The sequence below is a fragment of the Lissotriton vulgaris genome, chromosome 4_1, assembly GCF_964263255.1.
Source record: "Lissotriton vulgaris chromosome 4_1, aLisVul1.2, whole genome shotgun sequence".
Lineage (NCBI taxonomy): Eukaryota > Metazoa > Chordata > Amphibia > Caudata > Salamandridae > Lissotriton > Lissotriton vulgaris.
The window spans coordinates 1,361,325,303-1,361,351,186 of NC_141691.1; the positions used below are offsets into that span (position 1 = coordinate 1,361,325,303).

The 25,884-nt window shown below is 48.8% G+C and overlaps 1 protein-coding gene across 1 annotated transcript in view; it reads right to left on the reverse strand.

Annotated features, from left to right (window-relative positions):
* SMCHD1 (structural maintenance of chromosomes flexible hinge domain containing 1) overlaps nt 1-25,884 on the reverse strand; it is a 2,274,803-nt gene that overhangs the window by 702,264 nt on the left and 1,546,655 nt on the right. The window contains exon 37 of the mRNA XM_086965602.1: nt 8,312-8,373. Coding sequence (XP_086821728.1) covers nt 8,312-8,373 — 62 coding nt within the window. The remainder of the gene's footprint in view (nt 1-8,311; nt 8,374-25,884) is intronic.

The following is a 25,884-nucleotide window of genomic DNA, read 5'->3' on the forward strand; positions in this document are numbered from 1 at the left end:
AACAGTACTTTCAATAATTTAATGGTATCAGAGTATGTGTAATCCCCCATGCGGAGCATGTCTTTTAATTCACGGTGGAACCCCCTGGGTCTTTATCGTGACAGGGCAGTTATTTTTTCATTTCCAATAATTCTATTTTCGTCAAGGGTGTGTAAATGTATACTCGTTGAAGCTCACCCCCTGTAGTTTTAACGGGATGAACCTCTCGTAGGGGGTTCTGTCTGTCTATGTGAAAGGTCTTTCTTTCTCGGTGTGGGGCAGGAATCAAGTGTGGGGTCAGAAAAGTTAAGTACTTATGTCGTTGATCTAGAATGACATTAATTAACTTGGTACCTAGACCTCTCCATCTCTCTAGGAGTAAATCGTCCAGTAATTTATACAAGGGACCTGGATCAGAATGCTGACTCTCATACAATGTGATGAGATGTTGAATCATGTAAATACCAGCTAAACGGTGTTCTTCCGGAGGAAGACTCAAAAATGTTTGCGCTACTATGTCATCCTTATATATGTTAGAATTACAAGCCCATTGAACTGCTGACCGGGCTAGTTCCTGTTCATGCATAGTGCAAAGTTCACTACTCCCTACTCGTTTTTTCAGTGCCTGTTCAGTAGCTTGGAATATGTGTTCGAGGGAATATCTTTCTGGTATTGGAGAGAGGGAACGTTTATTGTAATCTAGACCTATGGGTCTGTCAAACGGTCTTGCCCTACCTACGTAATGAATTTTACTTGGTTCCTCTGTTTCTGTATCCTCCTCTTCTGAGATTTCGTCGTCCCCTTTCTCGGCTTCTTTCTTGTGTATATCCAGAATTTCTTTACGAATTTTCCTGTACATGCATTCTATTCTGTTCTGTGTATCATGTTTACCAACACCTATATTGTCACTCCAAGTCATCATACTTTTAGTCACTACTTTATCTGGCTGGTCTTGTTCCCTGATCAAACAATTAATCAAAAATTGTAAAAGCATTCTTTGAAGCTCCACCTTTCTATTTGCCATGGCCTCGTGTATACTTTCTGGTCCTTCCCCCGTTCTAATGAAGTGGTATATTCTGTCTAAATGTTTCTTCATGCCTGGTAAAGTGACCAAATAGTCTGCAACACGTCTTAAACGTACTGAGTATATGAGCATTAAGCCCACACCTGGTACTGGATCATATATACAATCGGAAAGTGATTGTCTAAGGGACGCTGGTGTCGTTATCGTTTTCGGTGTACTTTGTAGTGCTAATTCTCGTAATGATCGTGATGGTGGTGGTGGGGTGTGCGGTGTGTGTGGTATGTCTCTAGTAGGCCCCCCTCCCGATGCCCCTTGACTGGAGTCGCCTTGGCTTGAGTCATCTATTGCTACTGCTAGTGCAGGTGCGTGTTGATCTTGTGCTACGGATGGTTGGCGGAAAGGATTGGTAGGGATATTGACAGGAGGATTGGTAGGGTTGGGAGGAGGAGGAAAACCTGCATCTGCATAATCTGGAGCAGCGTCGTCTAAATAGGAGGAAAGAAAAATGTCCGCTGCTGTCTGTTTATGACTATGGAGTTTAGTCGGAATCAGTGGTGGCGGCAAGTTACTGGGTACTTCCGGAGTCACTTTAGGTAGTCCTTCAGCGAGGACGGGATACATGCCTTTAATAAGGGCATTTCTTTGTCTATCTACTTGTTCTGCTTTAACCCGTTCACTTTCTTCCTTTAGCTCTTTTTCTTTGGCTTTTTCTGAGGCTTCTCTACTTCTCTCTGCTTTGTGGATTTCTTTCTCTGTTCTTCTATGCGCTTCTTTACGCCACAACTCAATGGCATCTTTCTGGGATTGTCTAGCTTTCTTTTTCCACAGTGCTTCCTCTACTCTCATGATGCAATCAGCATCCCATGTCCCTGAGACAGGCCATCTATATTTCTCTTCCAGATCCTTCGTGTAATCTACCCATAAATCTAAGTACAGTATGGCATCTAGGCCATGCTTCTGGTACATAAAATGTCCAGGAGTGTCCCTAGGCGGGACGGGAACTGCCTCTTCGAGTATCCCTTTCCTGGTCCCTATCTGACGTAATTTCGGAAACAGCGGCATGTTTGAACTAACTTGAACGAAAACACAATAAGCACAATAATAGACTGAAAACAATCATTCATACCACAACATTAAAACATTAGAAACAGATACTAACTAGTACATAGAAAAACACAATCTTAAAATAACCTCGTTTACTGTATGCACTGCTACAACAGTACAGTCATACCGGTCTCATAAAGAGACACGTCTTTACCGCATCCACCTAAATGGACACGTCTTTACCGGATCTGTGTACCCAGACCCGTCTTGACCGGGCTCAAATAAATGAACCCGTCTCTATGCGTTCCCAACAACGGTACTCACCGGGAAGCAAAACTGAAGGCCTCGGAAACTCGATACTGGACTGGACTGCTACGGATTCTTGCTGCGCATGCGCCTCGGAACAGGTGGGCCTCGGGATACCTCGGACCTTGCTCTCTCGGCTTGGGCTCTGGTCGGGATGGTCCGCAATCCTCACCGCCTCGTGTGGATGCCTGGTCGCAGTCTCCGTCTCCTCCGTGAGCCTGAGGGAGTTGGCAGGAAATCCCGCTGACGTGTACACTTGAAGTCCGTCACGGCTATAGAAGGGGTCAGGGGCTGCGCTTACATCGCCGGTGCGTGGGGAAGGGGACTGGTCCCTGTTCGGGCGCCTAATTAATGTGGTAAATAAAACATTACCCAGACATAGTTTCTATACATTAATAAGGAATAAGGATAGCTCATAAAATGAGAGGCAGAGTCCGTGGTGTCCGAGTCAAAAGGGCTTTAATACAATGACTCGAGTCAGTGGAGAATCGGGTTCCATCACCACTAAGGTTCAGGAAGGATCGTCATCTAACGTTTTATTCACATAACACATTATATATAGTAAAGCTATACAATTGCAATGAATAGAGAAGGCGGAACGCTCCAGGCGGAGCAAGTGAAAGAGAGAGATAAGAACACATGGGCGTGAAAGAAGGCGTGTAAGGAGGCGTACACGTAGGTGTGCACTTGATGAGTCATAGGTGTGTCATAGGTGGGTGGATGCATAGAGGAGGTCTGCAGGGTCAGCAGAAATCTTTACCCTACTTGTGCGCGTAAAACTGGTCATGACGTGGAATTGACGTGTAACTGGGGAGAGCTGGGGGGAGCTGACTTTAGCACTAGTAGAGGAGTCTGGAGTGTCAGAATGACCTTCACCTTTGGCAAATCTGATATCTTGTATTTGGAGGATGTATTGTCTGAAGTAAAGGTCTCTCGAGCAAAAGTTGTTCATCACTGAATGCTAGTGTGTGCATATATTTCTTCGTGCATTGCGTGGGGGCCATAGGCCTCCTATAGCAACGGGTTCAGTAGATCAGTAAATCACTTGCATGGAGACAGGAAGGCTAGGCCCTATGCTCTGCAGGCGGAATATGTTTACCCCCTTTCACTAGACTGGAATGTGTTTTTGCGGAGCTGAGCAGATAACTGTAGGCAAAATACCGTCTTGGCAGGCAGGCCAGGCCGGGCACCTCTCGGCTGAGCAGGGAGTAAGGGAGAGGTCAGGGATGCATACCTAAATAAAATTAAACTAAACTGCACCTTTCAGAGTCAGAAGAGGCTCGGAGCCTGAATTCAGGGCCTGGCTCGGCTGGGCCACAAAAACGTGTGCGTCTCGACCTTTAAAACGTGTACCATGTAAATGCATTGGTAACGTAGGCCTCAATGTAAAATTAACGTTTCATTCATGGAAGGCCTGATAACTGACATGTTAATATTAGACGGAAATGCAGGGGCATTATTATTACAGGCACGGGAAAGGAATTATATGATAACATGGACATACAAGGGGCATAGGTACATGGATAGGGTGCGAGTGGGGGACACACTGACCACATAAAATTCCTATTTCCTCAAGACGTTTGTACGCATCTCGCGTTAGTATAGCGTGGTCCCAGCGATCCTACAGCCTCTGGACAGCTCCATTCCTTTAATTGACTTTCGCATTCCATTTATCTAGTATATGGTTTGCCGTGCCCCTAGGGCACCATTGTAAATCGTGCAACTTAAACGTATTTTTCTTAGAGTTTGTCATGTGCTTAGCCCTCTGACCTCAGAAAGAGTTCAGAGGTGTTGTTAGTTAATAAATAACTGTTTATTTTCATAACTACCTGTGTGGTGTCCTTTTCATTTGGTATTCAAAGGTTATATGTGGTAAAACAGCTGGCTTCACATGCCATAAAGAGTTTAGCCTAAAGACTGCTTTTGTCCACACTACTAGGATAGCTGGTCTATAAGGTTGACTTACAATCAATCACCATAAGGGTTGTTTGGACTGATACAAGGTGGTCACTAGAACTAGTGAACATCATATATCAGGCCAACTTCTCACAATAGTAGCCATATGTATCAAAAAAGAGTTTTGCGATGCTCAAATTGCGATTTTTAGCGAATCGCAATTAGAGAATCGCAAAATGCAATGTATGTAGAATTTGCTAAAAATTTAGCGAATCCTACATATTCCTTATTTTCCTATCGCAAATTGAGATTAGGAATTAAGGAATACCTTCCCATTCATTTCTATGGGCTAGGAGGCCCATAGGAATGATTGGGAAGACATTCTCAATTTGCGATTACCAATTAGAGAATTGCAATTTCAAGGTTGCAAGGGTGTCAAAAGGACACCCTGTTGCACCCCTGAAATATGCATGTGTGCACATTTTGCGCACATACATGCCCTAAGGACAGGTTCTTCTCCAGTCCTGTGGGTATCTAAGACACCTGAGGTATTCTCCCTTGGAGTGAAGGAGTCACTCCTCATTATCTGCAGGCACTACAACAAGCTGACCAGTCTGCTGCTACTGAGGTCCCATGGACTCCGAAAGGCTCAGCAACACAGGTGGTGTTTCTGCAACTCCCATTAGGCCTGCACTGTCTTCACAGCAAGTTTGAGGTCAGTATCCCTCGTCAGAACCGCACCCCTGTGCACCATGTTGACTTGACATTGCCAAGGCTTGTTGACTCTGTCCTTCAGAGATCTTCGGGCTACAAGAAGCTACAGCTTCCAGCATCTCTTCTTACAAGATCTTCGTCCTCACCACATGCTCTGCACCGTGGGTCTGCATCTTGGTGAGCTGCTCGAGGTCCTCTTGCGACAACTGTGCCTTCGGCCTGTGGGTCTTCTTGAGGGACTTCTTTGGCTTCAGTGGGCCTCTTTGCTTGCTTGGGGCCTGCTCTGACTCTCCTGCATTTGGTGAGTCCACTGGACCTTGCTGGTCCCGACACTGCACCTTCTTCGTTTACCCCGGCTGTTGCTGCTGCCAAGGCTTGTTGGTGCTTCGACACCACACCGACTTACTGGTTCTCGACTTCCGACGTGGGACAGATTGTGAACAGCTCCTGGGCTTCCACACCGCCGCCTGGTCCTCACAGCTGCAGCAACAAGGTCACTGCCAACTCTCCTGCATCTTCCGTCATCGGTGGTCATTGGTCTTCCGTGCCTCCTGGTGACTCCCAAGTGGCATAGACTCTGTCCCATATGTTTGCAGGCTCTTCTCTTCAAGAATCATGCCTTGGTTTCCACCGTACTCTTTCACCTTCTTTGCCAGGGGCAATTTCACTGAAGTCCCTAATTGTAGTCTACGGCGGTTTCTGAAGTCACTCCACACCTATGCACCTGGCTTCGCTGGTGAAGGCATGCTGGTTCCTGGGGTATACCGGGTGGGGTGACTGTCCAATCTTCCATCTTCAAAACTGCAACAGCGACTTCCCCATTGATTTGCATTGAGTATGCAGCTGTGTTTCCACTCTGCACCCAGCCTCCATGGGGTTCCTGGGTACTTACCTTGGGTGGTTCCTTGGGTCCCCAGCTCTTCTTAGTCTTCTAGTGCAAGTCTCAATTTCGGTCGCAGTTCGCATTCCACTTCTTTAGTATATGGTTTGGAGACCAATGTGTATTTCTGCTTACTTATCGGTTTCCTTTTGACATATTGTGTGTATTGTGTTGATATCTCCGGGTAGGAGATATACCAATGTGTTAGTGTGTGTGTGTGTATAATAAATATAACTATTTTTATAACTACACTCTGTGGTTATTTTTCGTTTAACCTACACTATATGATTAGTTCTGGTAAAACAAGCTGCTTAACACTCCTTCTGCACTAAGTCTGAAGGCTGCTCTCCACAGCTACCACTTAGAGAGCTTTCTATGGTTGCCTAAGACCACTAAAATCACCATAAGGTTAGTCTACATTAGTGCAAGGTGCTTCACTTAAATAAGAGTGCACCATATACTAAGCCAGCCTTGTACACCCATCAATGCACAATTTTCTCCCTGGGGGAACATTTAGAGTAAAGTATTAGATGATATTAATACATTATGTATAGTACCTTTATTTACGTACACTACTGGAAGTCAAAATATCATGACTTATATTACCCCAGGTAAAAGGAGATTTAACAGTCCCAAGTCTATGCATGTGTAGGCTTAGAAATAGTTTCTTACCTAAATGTGCCCCATTCCATAATAAATGTGATATAGCACACCAGTGACACTTCGTCTCTGGGACTATGCGAAATATAGGATAAGCATGTGAAAGAATTGAAAATGGATACTAATTGCTTTCACCATAGCCGCTGCCTGTGAGAAAATGAGCAGCTTGACATGAAAAAAATGACATTGTTGAGAACCTGGGCAAGACCTTCATCTAAGTTTGCAAGAAATAGATTGGTGCCACCAATTCAAAGTGTGCTCCTTATTATAATCCTTGTTTTATCTAGATTAAGCTTAAATAGTGTCATGCTCATTTAAGAAACCACATGGTGGAACCAAAAGATCCAAGATTCTAACAACACAGATGTCTTACAACCCCAGAAGTAAGCCCTGGGTACCAAAGTCAGCCATGAACTAACAGGCGTCTTGTGAGGTTGGAGGCACAGCAATTGGCAGTATTGGATTTTCCATTTTCCTGTGGTATTCTCAAAATCTTTATATTCAATGGGCTAAGCTTCAATACAGACACTTGTATCTCTAAATTATGCTTCTAGGCAGTGGTACAAGTGTGGGAGCGAATGCTAGGTCTGTGGAAGAGCCCCAAAATAAGTTGTGTTTTTAAACACCACACTAAGATGTATTATTCTTCCATCTCTGTAAATGTCCTAATATTAAGCAATGGGAGCACACTACCCTATATTAGTCCACACAGTACATCGGAGGACCACCCTGGGTTCTATTGAGTTCATGCCTGGGACTTGCCTGTGGAGAAAGATGATAGAAACAGATTTATTTCTTACCCTAGGAACCATGGGGGCAGGCAAAGGTTATCAAGGCACTTTAAGGAAATTTCCAGGGACCAGAATTCATAAACACTATGGTCAACAACCAGGTATTAGGCCATGAAGGTACCCATGGGCAAGAATGCATAATGTCACGAGGAGGCCGGAGAGAAAAGGTATGACTAAAGCTGACTGGCACCATACGATTGCATTTGCACGAAGAGACTCCATCACTAGTACAACAATTATGTGAGGCAATAACAGAGCACACCAAACGGCGGGTGGGAAGAAGATTAGGGGTGCGGGGTGCATCATGAGCAGAAAAACTAAACACAGATATGAAAAGTAGGAGGGAACATCACTCACCTTTGCTTTTCTTGAACCACAAAAGTACTAGAACTTGCCAGTAGTTGAGACAAACACAGTGCCTCTGTCTGGACTGAAAAGAACTTACATGCACCTATATGAAAATACACGAAACTCTAAAATGATGAGTTTTGGGAACGGAGGCCCACAGGACTAGTATTATTTGTATTAACTGGCCTGCATGATAAGAGGAAGCCCATGAATCGAACCACAGGAGAAACCACTTGGCTGCTGGAAAGAACAATGCATGGTAGGGGACTCAACAATCTGAGAAAATTAGTACTACCCACGTGACAAGATAAAAAATATGTCAAGCCCTGGCAAAAACAACTAGTGTAATGGTCAGAGTGCCACTGGACTTTCAAATGTCTTTCTTCTGTGTTTTGCAAATGATAATGTGCATCCCTTGTCATATCACATACAACAACTGCAGCCTTGATGAAGTAGGACACAGGAGTAATATTTATTACAATGTTTTACCCTTTTGTCAAAATCAGGATACCATCTGCAACATTTCATAATACCAACATATAATAAATCAAAGACATGATCAGAAGGTATTCATAGACTAAAAGATGTACATCTATTATTGTCTGACATACATTTTCTATCTAAGATACCCAAATCACATTAAACACCCGGCAAGTGTAATGTTATTACCGAAAATAAAAGCATCCTTCCTCGTCAGAATCTCTTTGTTTACTGCATTTCATAGTTGTAGCCTGGAAACAAAAAGGTAAATGCATAAGAAGCAAGGTTGGAGAACGACTGGTTCAAGTAAATAATTTCAGGGAACTCAATGCCCAATGTCACAAAGATGTGACATAGGGTAAAGCACTAAAAAGTTTAAAAAATAAGTTAGTTACCTTTGGTAACAATATATCTGTAAGAAACATTAGTAGTGATAGATTCCTTACCTTAGAATTACCCCCAGCCGTCAGACTGGATCCGGAAAGTTTTTGTCCGCAGTACCCATGCGCGTTGGAAGGTGGCGTTGTGCTGTTTCAGATCCCTTGTTGGCGTTGGGGTCGCACAGATGACGTCGCGGCAGCTACTTAGACGCCACCCTTGCGTGCTGACGTTAGTTCTGTACATGACTTTCCACGCCAGAAATACAGAGCCATGCAAGATATTGACCACTGGTGCCTTGAAACTGGGGCCCTGAAAGGGATGACCTTGACTTTAGAAATCAGTTAGCAGAACGGGGAGGATGGATGGGGCGGTAAGGAATCTATCACTACTAATGATTCTAACAGATATAGCATTACCAAAGGTAAGTAACTTGTTCATCTGAAAGAAACACATAATGATAGATTCCTTACCTTAGAATACATACCCCAGCAATACCAACCCCAGCGGTGGGTCTGCGAACAAAGATCACACCAGAAAGTCCAGGAGAACAGAACGGCCAAAGAAGCCATCTCTCTGAACTTGGCTGTCCAGGCAGTAGTGCTTAGTATGAGTGTGCAAAGAGGCCCACGTAGCTGCCTGACAGATGTCCTGTAAGGGGACACCACATCCCAATGCCCTAATGGCAGCCGTCGCCCTGGTGGAATGGACGCGCAGCCCCACGGGAAGCTCCTTTTTACTAAAGATGACCCATCGGGAGATAGTCCGCTTGTGTATGGTCCGTTCTTTCTTGATGCGCCAACGTAGCCAACAAAGAGCTGGTCATCCACCCGGAACTGTTGTGTGCGGTTCAGGTAAAATGAGAGCGCATGTTTTGGGTCCAGACAGTGGAGCCTCTCTTCCTCTCTGGAAGGATGCAGAGGTGGAAAGTTGGTGGGCAAAGTGATGGTCTACCCGATGTGAGAGGCAGGGACAACCTTTGGCAGAAAGGATGGATGTGTTCTGAGCACAACCTTGTCCGGATGGACAGAAAAAAAAGGAGGTTTACAAGAAAGAGCATGGCACTCACTCACTGTCCTGGCAGAGGTGATGGCAACCAGGAAAGCAGTCTTCAGAGTCAGCAGACGAATAACACAGTTGTGAAGAGGCTCAAAGAGAGTACACATTAAATATGTAAGAACCAGATTCAAGTCCTACTGTGGCATTACGAAAGGAACAGGAGTGAAAAGGTCAGTAATGCCTTTGAGAAATCTATTTACAAAATGGGACTTGAAAAGAGAGGGCTGATCAGGGAGCCAGAATAAGGCCAAATAGCAGAACGATAGCCCTTGATAGTGTCCAGAGCAGAGCCTTGCTGCGCCAAGGAAAGAAGGAACAGAAGAACTTCTTAAAGATAGGCTGAAAGGGAATTCACAGCCTTTGCTGTGCACCATGCCACAAATGTGTTCCATCTGCAGGCGTATACCAACTTAGTGGACGGACACCTGGCTGCCAGTATGACATCACAGACTTCAGGAGGCATGTCAAAAGGAATCAACTGCTGCCGCTCAATCTCCAGACAAAGAGGTGGAGACTGGACAGGTTTGGGTGGAGGACCGTCCCCTGCTGCTGCGACAGAAGATCCTCCCGAAGAGGCAGTCGGATTGGGGGATCAATCTTCATACTGAGTAGCTCGAGATACTAACCTCTTCGAGCCCAGTCCAGCGCCACAAGAATGACTTGGGCCCGGTCGTGCCTGATCTTCTTCAGCACTCTGGGCAGAAGTGGTATAGGCGGAAAGGGGTACAACAGACCGCAACTCCACTTGCGACGAAAAAAGTCAGCTAGCTAGTGCCGCCTTGGAAATTCCAACGCACAGAATTGCTGACATTGTGCGTTCTCTTCGATGGCGAATAGATCTAACTAAGGCTCTCCCCTCTGTGGAAAGAGACCTTGTGCCACGTCCGAGTGAAGACGCCATTTGTGATCCATCCTGCAACTGCTGCGGAGTTTGTCTGCCCTGGCGCTCAGTGAACCTGCCAGGTGTTGATCCACCAAGGAAATGCCCGGCTGTTCCAGCTATGTCCAGAGGCGCGGAGCCCCCTGACATAGGGTCCACGACCCCACCCGCCCTGTTTGTTGCAGTACCACATTGCGGTGGTGTTGTCTGTGAACGCCTGCACCACTTTCCCTTTGACAGAGAGAAGGAATGCCTTCAGTGCAAGTCGGATCGCCTGAAGCACCAGAAGGTTGATGTGGAGCCGGGACTCCCCCGGAGACCAGAGGCCTCTGATCTCCGCCTCTCCCAAGAGGCCCCCCCCAGCCCAGGAGGGACGCGTCCGTCACAACTACGTGCTCCAGTTGGGGTAGGGAGAGGGATCTGCCATTGACACAATCGCGGTCCGTGAGCCACCACTGCAACTGTATTGCAGTGCCCTACGAAATCAAGACATGGTCGGACAAGTTGCCCTGATGCTGGGCCCACAAACTACAGGTCCCACTGCAGAGCCCGCATCCGCAACGTGGCGTGATGCACAAGAAAGATGCAGAAGGCCATCAGCCCCAGAAGCCGCAGCGACAACCTGACCGAGACTCAGGATAAAAGCTGAAACATCGGAATCAGAGCCTGAATATCCCAAACCCGCAGTTCAGGAGGATAAACCCGAAACTTCGCCGAGTCTAGAACCGCTCCGATGAAGAGGAGCTTCTGAGAGGGACACAGGTGTGACTTCGGCACATTGGTGGAGAACCCCAGCAGGTGCAGGAGGTCGGCCGTAGTCTGGGGGTGGCTGACGACTGTCTGGGGCGAGCCCGCCTTCAACAACCAGTCGTCGAGATAGGGGAAGACTGACACCCCTAATCTGTGTGGATGAGCTGCGACCACCGCCATCACTTTCGTGAACATCGGAGGGGCGCTGGTACGGCCGAAGCGGAGCACGGTAAACTGAAAGTGCTCGCGGCCTACTGTGAACCGCAGGTAACCCGGTGGGCCAGCAGGACGGGGATGTGAAAATAGGCGTCCTGCAAGTCCAACGCTACCATCCAGTCTCCCGGGTCTAGGGCAGCTAAGACCTGAGCCAGAGTCAGCATCTTGAACTTCTCCTTCCGGAGGAAGCCGCTGACGTTCTGCAGGTCCAAGATAGAGCGTAGGCCCCCTTTGCCCTTTTTGGGAACCAGAAAGTAGTGGGAGTAACAACCACACCCTACTTCTGGCCCAGGAACGCGCTCGATGGCCCCCTTGGCCAAGAGGGCCATAACTTCCTCTTGCAGAAGTTGCAAGTGATCCCCCGACGTGCGGTGGCATGGCTTGAGGGGTCTCCTCGAAGGGGAGGGAGTAGCCCCTTCGGACGATTTGCAGCACCCACCTGTCCGATGTGATGGTGCGCCAGTGGAGGAGGTGATGGCGAACCCTGCCCCCCACTGGCGTCAAATGGGTCTGAAAGCTCGGACTAGGAAGTCTTTGAGGCGGATGCTGCGGGGGTGGATGTGGACTGGCCTCGCCGTTGTCCCCCGTTACCGCCATGGCGGTTACCACGTCCGCCGCTGCGCTGGATGTTAGTCTGCTGCCCATGGCTGGCAGGACATGTGGGGATGCCCCTTGCTTGGCCACGAAAGGAGTGAAAGGCAGAAGTCTGCTGACACTGGGCAGACAGGCCCAAGGACTTGGCCGTAGCCTCGGAGTCCTTGAATTGCTCCAGCGCACTATCTGCCTTGCCACCAAAGAGGTGGCTGCCATCAAACGGTGTTAGAAATGGGATTTCTGGTTGGCTGAGGCTTGCGCTAAAGCCAGGCAGAAACAACCACTCTAGTTAGGGCAAGGGAGTTACACTCCAAAGATAACCCCTGCTCACCCCCTTGGCAACGTGACACGAGCAGGAAGGCTGATCCTGGAGGCAATGTGTAAAGCATTTGCGGACGCACCCACCAGCAACAACATCCCCAAAATAGCCTTTGATTATCAAAACACTTCAGATAGTAATCACACCATATACATTGTGCCAACTGGCACGGGCAATACTTACAAGGGATTATGTACACCTGACAGGGCCACATGGACCACTGTCAGGATCATTACAAAGTGAACTTGATAAAGGTGAACTAAATCATAAACATACAAGTAAAAATAGGTCATAGAACGTACAGTCAGTAAACACTGATAATCACTGCACTTGCAACAGTCTGTGCCATGAAATACATCATACACAGTATCCCATCAGTCTAACTACCTTAGACCCTCACCACCTAAGTAAAACCTTACACTAGGGGCGTAAATCACACAGCGAAGTACAATCTCCCCAACATACCTAAACAGGTAAAACATCCTCCTATGCATACATCATATCTAGAGGCATCAACCACACCGTACATTTCCTAACACAGAAAGCATTAGCATATAAATCACATCAAGGTCCAGGTTGCGCCACTGTGCCAAGACCTAAACGTGGCAGCTGCCCACTACGTGCTGGGCAGCTGAGGTCAAGAACAGGGCCTAAACGCTGCAGCTGGCATGAAGTGCTGCGCAGCTGTGGAAGGCCAAGGCAGGGGCGAAGGAATGCAACTCACTCCTGAGTCCAAAGACATGTCCCTAGAAAGAAAAACCTAAACGGTGCAGCTGCCCACTACTTGCTGGGCAGCTGTGAAACAAACTGCGACACGGGCCCTCACTGACCCTCTGACTGAAGACTGCGCAAAAGGTTGAAGCCCTTTAGGCTCTAGAACAATACTGCACATGTTGAAGCCATCTGGCTCTGGATCAAAGAATGCGCAAAATGTGGGAGCCCTGAAGGCTCTGCAATGCAAAACAGCCACCAACCACGTGAGAGCCACGTAGGCTCTAAACACAAAATGCCCTAATACGTTGGAGCCTCGTGGGCTCTGAACGAAGAATGCCCCAATTACCACGTGGGAGCCTCGTGCTCTAGAACCAACTGTGGGGCCACGATGGAGCCAACGAGGCTCTGGGGAATCATTAAACAAACGTGGGGGCGGCCCACTGTCATCCGGGGCCGCCCTAAATGCCCCCCTGACGCTGTGCCTTTCTCAGGCACCAACCTTAGCCCCCACGGAGCGCCCCACCAGCCCGTTTCACTCACCGGGCTGCTTTTCCTTCAGCAGGGGCTCCTCCGGGCGGCGGTGCGTGCGGGGCTCTCTCTTCATAGGAGAGCCCCGCCTCCCTCATCACCCAGGCCCCCTCTCGGGACCCGGGACCAGGCCGCAATGCTCCTCTCTCTAGGCGCGGGAAGTTAGCCAATCCCAGCGCGGCGGCGGGCGGGACTTCATGGAAGCAAGCGGAAGTCCCGCCCCGCTCCAGGCGCCCGGCCACCTGACTTCCTGTTTTGCCGCATCACTTTTTCAGGGGCAATAACGAGGGGCAGGCTCCCTTGGTGTGAAAACAAAGAGTAGAAGCGGGGTGGGCACCGGCTAAGGTTCCCATAAACGTGGTGTGCGCCCATCTGAATTAATACGTTAAAAAGCGCCATGAGGGGTAGGCTCCCTCCAAATTTGGCGATAAAGCAGGGTGGGCTCCTGCTATTTAAAAACAACAGCACCCTTAAATAAATCAGGCAAGACGCAGGGTGTGCACCTGCGCTCCAGGAACAGGACAGTCAAAAATAAAGAGCTCATAAGGCGCTGGGGGATGGGGCACAGCAACCATAAAGCCCCCACAGAAGGACTACCAGAGTAAAGTGGTCCCAACAAGAAGTCCTCCTAGGTGAAGAGGGCAGGAGGGTGTCCAGAAAGAAGTCCTCCAGCAATCCAGGGCCTCCCGGGGCTGGGCAGGGCCCAGGGAGGCAAGCCTTCCCCTGGGCCCCAGCAGCAGCACACCCCTGGAAGATTCAAGTCAGAAAACAAGAACACTTTACATGAGGTCACAGCCTATTTTTATACACACATTTCCTTTGTTGTCAAAGGTGCAGGCAAGGGGCGAACCAGACGCAACTGGTTCTTGAGCACTTTGTTTTGCTGAGCTCCTATACCTATTCACAGGGTGGGTCAGGGACATTAGGCACACCACAGGGGGTGGAGACAGCATTGTGGAGGGAAGACCCAGCCCTATTCAGGTCCCAGGTGCACTCCTCCCTCCCATCAACATGCAGATCTCTCCATTCACCACCGGACAGACCCATCCTGACTCCTGGAGCCAGGCACACCAGCCAGCTCCAGCCAATCACAAGCCAGACAGTCAATTCACATTCACTGCACAAACATGCCAACTTCTATAAGTGGAATTTCCACACTAGACACAATAAATTCGGGCACATCACCACATCCATCCACAGACCATCTACCACATCGCTGCACTCGCGCTGCTACTAGCGCAGAGTATTTTAATGCTTCCTGGTTTTGTATTTGGGTTCGTTTTTTCGTTCTATTTACCCCTGCTTTTAGCCTGCTTGCCTGTAGCCTGCGCCCCTCTCTCCCCTTACCTGCATTTAAAAAACGGCATTCTCTGCCTGACAAGCACCACCATTTCGGTGGGTCCGGGTCCTGGGGGTCATTTTGGGCGCCATCTTTCTTTGGGACACCTCAGCCAGCGGCGGCCGCCATCTTGGAGCGGACTCGCACGCTCAGGGCTGATTGGAGCACCTATTTAAGGCGGGCCTTAGCGCGGTGCTGGTCAGACCATCTACCACATCGCTGCATTCGCGCTGCTACTAGCGCAGAGTATTTTAATGCTTCCTGGTTTTGTATTTGGGTTCGTTTTTTCGTTCTATTTACCCCTGCTTTTAGCCTGCTTGCCTGTAGCCTGCGCCCCTCTCTCCCCTTACCTGCATTTAAAAAACGGCATTCTCTGCCTGACAAGCACCACCATTTCGGTGGGTCCGGGTCCTGGGGGTCATTTTGGGCACCATCTTTCTTTGGGACACCTCAGCCAGCGGCGGCCGCCATCTTGGAGCGGACTCGCACGCTCAGGGCTGATTGGAGCGCCTATTTAAAGTCGCTCCCTCACGCGCAGCGTGACGCGCAGGTGGACGCCTTCGCTTAGCCTGAGTCGTGCCGGAGTCCTGCCCGTCTGCGCCCGTCAGCGTCCCGGAGGCGACGGGGCGGCGGGGGACGCCGGTCCGGCGACACTCTGGCTGAGATGATCTGTTACACCTCTGCGATGTTGCGGGATATGCGGGGCCACTCTAGCTCCTGCCGTTCCGTCTTCCCGGGGCGATTTAAGGGTAAACGCCGTTGTCCGGGTTGTGGCTGGACGCCTTCCTGGACCCATGTCAATGTTCCTCGTCCTGCAACGGCTGGCGCACAGCATCTTTGTTTGCTGCTGAATACGAGGTCGGTAGGTTGCCATGCCCTGCATATTTACGATCTTCTTGTTAGGGAAAATCCCCTTTGCCTGCTACTTACCGAAACCTGGTTTGGAGAGGCTTCCAATCCGGATGTCTTCTCAGCCATTCCTCCGGCGTATAATATCTTCCGGCAGGATAGAGTGAAGGGTAGAGGCGGGGGAGTGGCGGTAGTGGTGAAAAAGAGCGTTTCCTGCTCAGTTCTTCCCCTTAATTCCATCGGGAGCGCTGAGTCGCTCGCCTTCACGCTCAGACTGTCCCCGGGCCAGGCTCTGAAGGGGTTGTTGGTTTACAGACCACCAGGCCCTTTGGGTTCCTTCCTGGAAGATCTGCAGACAGCTGTCTCTGAGTTGGTGCTGACCTCACAGCACTGCGCCATGGCCGGTGATTTCAACTTCCACCTTGACGTAGCGGACGATCCGGATGCGGTTAAACTGTTGGATATTACATCTCCACTGGGTCTGATACCGTTCGTGTCGGGGCCAACTCATGAGAAGGGGCATACCCTGGATCAGGTGTTTTCGTCTGTCCCTCTTATGGAGGTTGACACCCTGCCGGTGCTCTGGTCCGATCACAGGCTGATCAGATTTTCGGTGCTGGAGAGTGCGCGGCCGGATAACAGTGCCTCGGTCTTGTCTAGACCGGCCTCGAGAGCGCTGCACAGAGTGACTCCTGACATGCTGGAACAGGCGCTTCTGGATCACCCTTGCCATCTTTCGGGCGATCTGGATAGCGACACTGAGGCTCTGCAGCTGTGGCTCATTGATAGGCTGGACGATCTGGCCCCCAAGGCAGCCCCCCGATCCACGGTGGCACGGCAATCTGCACTGTGGTTTACGGAGGCTCTTCGTGTGGCTCGCAGCCAATGTAAGGTGGCCGAGAGGGCCTGGCGACGTCTGTATGATGGGGAGGCTAAACTCGCCTACAAGGCGGCGGTGAAGGCCTACCATCGGGACATTCTGGGAGCTAAGAGGGACTATTTGGCTAGGAGGATCGAGGCATCCGCGAACTCCTGTAAGGAGATCTTCACCATTGTGAAGGAGTTCACGACCCCTAGTTCCCAATCGCCCCCTTTAGTTTCTTCGGATACGTGGGCAGGCTATCTTGCCGGCTTCTTTACTAATAAGATCAAGGCGATTCAGGCCTCCTTTGTGGAAGGACCGGAGGATGGAAGCGGCGTCACCGGGGCTGGGTGCGGACTTCCGCACACACCGGCGGCGGTGCTGTCTGATTTTCCTGCTGTTTCCAGCGATGTGTCCAGGCAGCTGTTGGCCAATTTGAAATCTGGCTCGCCACTTGACCCCTGCCCCACCAAATTTTTGGCTGGGATGGCGGAGGTGGTGAATCCGCTGGTTAATCCCATACTCAACGCCTTTCTGAGGGAGGGGAGGGTCCCTAGCTCTTGGAAAAGAGCGATGGTGATCCCCCTCCTAAAGAAACGGGGCCTCGACGCCGAGGCTCTGGCCAATTATAGGCCAATTTCACTTCTTCCGGCCCTCACGAAGATCACGGAAAAACACGTCCACGGTGTCCTGTTGTGCTTTCTGGAAGCTAACAATCTGCTCCACCCATCCCAATCCGGTTTCTGTCCTAATTTTAGTACGGAAACGGCATTGCTAGAGGTCACTGAGATCATCAGGGAGACTCTGGATGTCGGCGGGAGGGCCATGCTGGTCATGTTAGATCTATCGGCGACCTTCGACACCGTCCCCCATAGGGCGCTCTTAGCGAGGCTTTATTACATCGGCCTTAGGGGGACGGCGCTCAGGTGGTTTACATCCTTCCTTGAAGGCCGCCGCCAGACGGTCTGGGTTTCCCAGAGCTCTGCAGAGATGCCGCCATTGGGAGTTGGGGTTCCACAGGGTTCTGTGTTGAGCCCCACGTTGTTTAACATCTTTATGTCCCCTTTGGCGGCCTTGGTGGAAGCATATGGGGCCCAGATCGTCTCCTACGCCGACGACACGCAACTCCTCTTCACATGCGGGAAAGACCAGGAGTTTGATGGAAGGAGAATTCGGGACTGTCTTACATTGGTCTTTGACTGGTTCCAACGGAACAGTCTAAGGGCCAATTCTAGCAAGTCCGAGGTTCTATTCTTCGGTTGCGTTGTCGATCCGGAGTAGCAGCACTGGTGGCCGTCCGACATGAGCCCTCCTGCACAGTCTTCCTTGGTGGCTAAAAATCTGGGTGTCAAGCTGGACAACCAGCTGTCGCTGCGAACACATATTCTTGGTCTGGCTGGCACCTGTTATGGAATTTTGAAAATGCTCCGTAAATTCCTGCCCCTGCTGTCTGAGGAGCACAGGCGTATTACTGTGCAGGCTCTCGTCGGCTCTAGGCTAGATTCTCCAGTATTACATCTTTCATAGATTCACATGCTTGTATCTTCCCCGTCGTCATGGTGGGAGTCTCACGGTAACAGAATGACCAAGCAGTATCATAGAGAAGAAAAACTGCATAGAAAATCCCCATACGGACTGTTTTATTTGGTAACCAGACCATTTCTTTGTTTGGTCCAAAAGCCAGCCAATCAGCATTGCTGCCCTGCCCTCACACTCCCCAGCAGAAGCTTCCTGCCTCAGATTTCCAACCGCCTTCGTGTGAGAAAGGAGTCTCCCTGAGCTCTGCTCAGTTTTCTGTTCCTGAGTGAACTTTTGACCCTTTGGAATCTTGTTTCCTGTCTGCTGGATTAAGGTATTGTGTGTTTACCTATTTTTCTCATTATGGCTGAAAGCTCTAAAAAGAGGCTGTTCAGGCCTTGCAGATCCTGTGGGAAGGCCAGGCTCTACTCTGAGGACCCACACAAGGACTGCCTTTACTGTCTTCATCCTAAACATGTGGCGAAAGACTGTAAACACTGTAGAACCTTTTCTGTCAAAACTAAAAGAGACAGAGAGGCTAGATTGCTGTTATGGCTTCAGAAGAAGAAGGCCACATCAGATTCTGAGGAGGAATCTTCTCATTTAACACCCAAGAAAAGAAAGGCCTCTGTTTCTGTGGAGAAAGTAGAGTCTAAAAGGAGTAAATCAAAGGAGAAATCTACATCATCTCTCCCTATGACTCCTCTGGAAAAGCAGTCAAGTCTAAAAGGGCTGGGTCTGCTCCTTCGACCAGTTCCCTAGCTTCTGCTACAAAACCTGTGGTGAAGACTTCAGCTCCGTCGACGACTTCACCGTCGACGACGACTTAGTCGACGACGACGGCTTCGTCGACGATAGGATCTAAAGCTACGTCGACGACGATGACGTCGACGATAACAACATCGACGAGTAAAATTTCACTGTCGACGAGAAGACCGTCGACGACGACTCCGTCGACGACAGGTTCGACGTCGAGGATGTCGACGGGGGCCCCGTCGACGATGGTCCCGTCGACGGTCCCGTCGACGAAAATAGTGCTGACGACTGCAAAAGCATTCAAGTCACCTCAGTCGAAGACCATGATCTCGATCCGGTCTTTTCAGTCGACCAGGGGTTCGGCTACTATCAGTAAATCTGCGGAGTTCACCTCATGGACACAGATTTCACCTTTGCCACCATCCTCATTGTTAGAGCACGACTCAGATGGAGAGGAGTCCTCAGGTGCCGCCTACAGTCCTTCTCAGCTTCAGATAAAGAGCCAAGACACGGACGAGGAGGAAGTTTATTCCTTCAAGGACAGACCCCAATCTTCCAGATATGAGTCTTTTCAGGAATCTGGTGATTATGATGAGGAGGAAGAGCAGCATGAGGACTCACGTGAGGAGGAACGCCAAGAAACAGTTTCCATACCTATCACTCTTGTGTCTGACCTTAGGTTGATGATAAACGACTACTACCGTCGTTTCCCAGAGGCGAATACCTCGCAACAAGCTACGCAGATGCCTTCTTATCAGACACCTAAAGCAACTGCCCCACAAGAACAAGGGGTGAGATCACCGCAAGTTGTTACTATAAGGGATGACTTAACGGAATCCGACGAGGAGGAACAGCCTGAAGAAGGAGAGCTTGTCCATGATGCTTCAGGGCAGGAATGGAATGAATACATTTTACCATCGGCTTCGTCACCTGTCCCACTACCGTCTACCTCTCCTCCTCAAGACATCGGAAGCTTCCATGATATCATGGAAAAAGCGGCTAAGAGATTCAATCTGGATGTGGAAGTGCAAGAGACGGATTGTTTCTTGTACGATTTCAAGGACGATAACAAGAGATCGCTTCGCTCAATTCCGATTATCCCTCATATCTGGGAAGAGGGCCTAAAGATTTTGAAAACACCGGCGTCTATAGCGGTTTCAGTTCCTCGAATTGAAAAAAAGTACAGAGCGCCAGAGTCCACAGCAGCCTATCTCATAGGACACCCCAGACCGGAATCAGTCGTGACGCAGGCGGCGCAGAGAAATTCAAAAAACCCAGTGGCTACTTCCCTAGTGCCACCGGACAAGGAAGGAAGGAGAATGGATGGGGCAGGTAAGAGGTTTGCGGTCATGGCAGCCTCTACCATTAAAGCGGCGAATGCAATGGCCCTGATTAGCCGTTACAACAGGCAAATGTGGTCCGATCTTGCACCCATACTTTCTGCGCTACCGGAAGACAGAAAGGAGGAGGCGGCAGCCATCCTTAAAGACGGAGCTAAATCTGCTGCCGAATCTATCGACATCGCCATGGATGTCTCGTCTATGGCCTTCAGACAGATGGCTGGGGCGGTTTCGCTTCACAGGCAAGGCTGGCTCAAGGCGACATCGTTTCGCCCAGAAGTACAGGCGAAGATTGTCGATATGCCTTTTGATGGTGAAAATTTATTTGGGAAACATATCGACGAGGCGTTGCAAGGCATAAAGTCGGACACGGATACAGCTAGAGCGCTGGGATCCCTCCAACAGGGAAGGTTTCAGTCCTTTCGAAAGAGGGGAGCAAGAGGTCAATTTAATCAAAGACCCTCTTTTCAGTCCAATCGATATCAGCCGTATAATCAACAGGGATATCGACAGTATAATACCAACAACCAGCTCAGGTCCTCCAACTCCTCTTACCAACAACAGTCCAGAGGTAAACCAAACACCAGGGGAAAAAATCAACAGTCTAACTGACGTCAATGATTTCAGGCCAGCGCTCCCCACACAACAGATCCCGGAAAACGACCACTATCTGTCTCAATACTTCGCCAACTGGATGTCCATAACATCAGACAAATGGGTTCTAGATGTCATAAGCAGGGGTCATACTCTGGAATTTGTAGAAATACCCCCGGATCCTCCCCCAGTGCTCAGGCTCAACCAACATCGTCAGGAAATGCAGAAAGAAGTACACTCACTTCTGCAAAAGGGAGCCATAGAAGAAGTGCCGCAACATCTCAGAGGGAGAGGCTTCTATTCGCACTTCTTCCTCATCAAAAAGAAACAAACCCGGAAATGGAGACAGGTATTGGACTTGTTGCGTGCTTATCTAGGTTCCTGATCGATACTGTGACCTTATGCCCCTATTCGGCTATAAATCCATTTATTCCCTATATTGGCATAACCGTTCAAGTGCGATTTTCTGAAAAGTCATCTCTGGCCTCACACGAACAGAGCCACATTCCAGCATGACTCTCTGCTACTTCCTTTGCGACCAATTAGTGCAATGACAGAGCAGCAGTCACTATCTGATATTCCTAGATAACACTCCGAGTTCTTCAACAAGATAAAAACTTAGCAAACCTGGAAATCCCCGCTTGCTATGTTTTGATTAGTAATGGAACTCTAACGAGCAACTGATAACTATCACTTCCTAGTGACATCTTTAATTGACGTCTTATGTCCAGCAAACTTGCGTCAAACCCGGCACCTGTCAGGTATAAATATTACCAACGTTGCCTTAAGCAATGAGCGAGAACCTGTTGCTGATGCCAGCTGCCTGCAAGACCCCGTGTTGGTAAAAACTAGCACTCTGTCGCTGCAGCCTGCTATCCTGTGGTGGTGAAGCTACTGATTACCATTATCGCCGCTACAGCGCGAACTATGGTGCAGTACGCTTGAGGAGCCGTGCAGCCGTCCTCTGCGAAGACCTCCAGCCCAGCTGCCCGCGGACGCTGACACCCCTCCTTCCTCGACGCGCTGAGAGAAGCCGCTGCCTTTCTCGTGCAGAGAAATCCAGTCCCGGCGCTTCCGGTTTACCCTCGCGGGTGACTGGGATATCGAGAGAGACCCCTGAAGGAGATACCAATCCTCCATCATTCTATTCAGAGGTATGGTGTTGACTAAACCCTTAGACGAGAATTCTTGAAACAAACCTTGGCAAAACCAACTTAACTTAAGCTACTTACTTACTCCCCTTCTCACGTGTTAGGCTTAGGTCAGGCACACTGGGGTAGGCTTAGTTAGAAGCACCAGTTGAGTATGTTAGCCTAATGTATATATGACTGTATATATGTTTTATTACTTTTAAACCATTGTATGGCTAAGAAACCATATCAATGCTTTTACAGTTCTATTTCGCAATACTTATCTTACTGTACGTACTTTTTATAATAACAGTTATTTAAATTGTGGCAATACATTTCTCTTGTACGAGAAGAAAGACTGTTCAATAAATGTTAACCTTTATTGATACACGCCCGTCTCTCTATTCTCTACATACCGTGAAAGTAAACTGCACTAGACTGACTGAGTGAAATCTATGTCTATTGTTTCACACGACCCTAGAGATCGACTCTTGATCTGAGGAGCAAAGTTGTCATGTTGCACGGTTGTTGGAAAACTGAATCCCTTCTTGTCTGTGCCAGGGAAGCTGATCACTTCCTATGCAGAGAAGAAAGTTTCCAGTGACCTCTGAGCTAGTTGGTAACACAACCCAATTAAGTTTAGCATAGTCAGTGGAGGCCTGGAATATAAGCAGTTCCACGTCGATACTACTGTTTATGTTATTCCAATGCGCAGGGCCTAGTGGGAAACTAGGAACTACACTACAGACTTGAGGGATCTCAATCAATACATAAAAAAAATACCCTTCAGAATGTTATCGTTGCAGGAGATCCTACTCATGATAAAGGAAAAAGACTACATGGCGTCCTTGGATCTCATGGATGCATACTTCCATATTCCCATTCATCGGAAGCACAGGAAGTATTTAAGATTTGTTGTGGAGAGTCGCCACTTTCAGTTCAAAGTCCTGCCATTCGGACTCAAATCGGCCCCGAGGGTGTTCACCAAATGCATGGCCCCGGTGGCGGCCCACTTAAGACTGCAAGGGCATTACATTTACCCATATCTGGACGACTGGTTGGTGACAGGTCCATCTTTCAAGGGCGCAGCAAGATCTCTTCAGAGCTGCATCCGGCTGTTTCAGCGCTTGGGTCTGAGGACCAACTTAGAGAAATCCTCGCTGACTCCGGCCCAAGGCATCCAGTTCCTGGGGGCATGGATATGCACCAGAGCAGGGAAAGCCTATCCTTCCGAAGACCGAATGAGAAAGATCATTGGGCTAACGGCATCACTTCAAGCAAAAAGGTCCACTTCCGTGTTGGGGATGATATCATCCTGCATCCCATTGGTACCAAACTGTCGTCTCCGAATGAGGCCTTTGCAGGAACAACTGGACGAGCAGTGGGTCCAGTCCAGAGGAACCTTCGAGGATCGCATTACCATCACGAACCATATGAAGGTGGCCATGTCATGGTGGAAGGTTCAAAAGAACTTGGACCAAGGCTTGAGCTTTATTCCTCGAGATCACGACTTCGTGATGACAACGGACGCTTCGCTGAAAGGATGGGGTGCGCATCTTCAGGAGCTGGAAATTCAGGGCCTTTGGTCAGATTGGGAAGCTCAGCTTCACATAAACATGTTGGAGCTCAAAGCGGTGTTCCTAGGGCTTCAAGCATTCCTTCCCAGAATACGCCAATCGTCAGTACTTATCCAAACGGACAGCACCACGACCATGTTTTACTTGCTAAAACAGGGTGGAACGAGATCCAAACAGCTGTCGACATTGGCGCAAAGAATCTGGAAATGGCTCATAACCAACGGCATTTCAATTCAGGTTCAGCATATACAGGGAGTCCTCAACACACGGGCGGACGCCCTGAGCCGCACTTCCAATGCGACGCACGAGTGGGAACTGCACGACACTCAGATTCGCAACTTGTTTCAAAGGTGGGGCACTCCCACATTAGACTTGTTCGCAACAAAAAACAACTCAAAGTGCGTTCAATTTGCGTCCAGGTACCATCAACAAGGTTCCAAGGGAAATGCATTCCTCATGGACTGGACAGGAAGGTTCGCCTACGCGTTTCCTCTGTTCCCGGTGATACCGCGAATCCTGCGCAAGATGAGATTGGAACCGTGCCATGTCATACTGATAGCACCAGCCTGGCCGAGGCAGGAGGGGTTTTCAGACCTACTTCAAATGTCGAGGGGCGACTAGATCCAGCTTCCGACATTTCAGAACCTCATCTCCATGAAAGAAGGGCAGATTCTGCATCCGGATCTGCAATCACTAAAATTGTCAGCATGGAACCTCATGAGCGGGAATTTCAAAATCTAGACATTCCGCAGGAATGCAAGCATATTCTTTCACAAGCCAGAGCTATATCAACAAACAAAACATATGCAGCGAAATGGACCCGTTTCTGCCAATGGTGCAACAGTCAAAACTTACATCCGTTTGAGGTACAACCTGAAGGTATCCTACCTTACCTGCTGTCACTATCGAAGGCAGGTCTGTCGCATGCCTCGGTCAAAGTACACTTGGCAGCAACATCACGCTTCAGGCGGAAGCCAAATGAACCATCTCTCTGGTCTTCCAGGATAATAAAGGAATTTATCAAAGGACTTTTTAGAGTTTTCCCACCCATCCGACGCCCACCAGTGCCGTGGCACCTCAATACAGTCCTATCGCAGCTTATGAGGCCACCTTTCGAGCCTATACACAAAACAGACTTACAGTTCCTGTCATGGAAAACAGCCCTTCTCCTCGCCTTAACATCAGCAAGGAGGGTTAGCGAAATCCAGGCCTTTTCAGTGGAAGAACCCTTCTTACAATTTCGGCGGGACAGGGTTATATTAAGAACAAATCCTACTTTTATTCCCAAAGTGACAACGTCTTTTCACCTCAATGAACCTATTATTTTGCCTACTTTTTTCAGCAATCCCTCATCGGAAGCAGAAAGAGCCTTACACACTCTAGACATCTCTAGATGCCTAAAGTTCTACATTGAACGGACAAAAACGTTCCGCAAGTCCAAGCAATTATTTATTGCATTCGAAGGACAAAGGAAAGGCCTTCCTTTGTCAAGACTGAGTATTGCCAGATGGATATCCTCAGCAATCCTGAAATGTCATGAAAAAGCGGGAAAGCCGCTATGTTCTAAGGTGCATGCACATTCCACGAGGAAGATGGCAACTTCAATGGCCTTGTTCGCAGGAGTGGCGCTGCCTGACATCTGCAGAGCAGCAACGTGGAAGAGCGTGCATTCATTTACAAGACACTACTGTCTAGACACTGCGCGGAAGGAGGACACGGCAGTGGGACAAGCTGTTCTGAAACGTCTATTTCAGTAAGGTATGATCTAATGGCATGATTAATTTTCTATACAATACTTTGATTTATATTTAAACATGCATTTATCGTATTACTTATTTATTGATATGTATTGTTATATCATTGCTTTGCGGCAGAGCTTCCTTCTGAGTTCTGTCCTGGAAACGCTACAAATGTTTTGAGCACTGCTTACTACTCTGATACAAGCATGTGAATCTATGAAAGATGTAATACTGGAGAAGGAATTAGTTACTTACCTGTACACTATAGTTCTCCAGTATTATCTTTCATAGATTCACATGCGCCCGCCCGCCTCCCCGTTTCTCAGGCAGAACCTGTTTCTCGGTATTTATCCATGTCTCTCACTCAGGGACGGAAATCTGAGGCAGGAAGCTTCTGCTGGGGAGTGTGAGGGCAGGGCAGCAATGCTGATTGGCTGGCTTTTGGACCAAACAAAGGAATGGTCTGGTTATCAAATAATACAGTCCCTATGGGGATTTTCTATGCAGTTTTTCTTCTCTATGATACTGCTTGGTCATTCTGTTACCGTGAGACTCCCACCATGACGACGGGGAAGATACAAGCATGTGAATCTATGAAAGATAATACTGGAGAACTATAG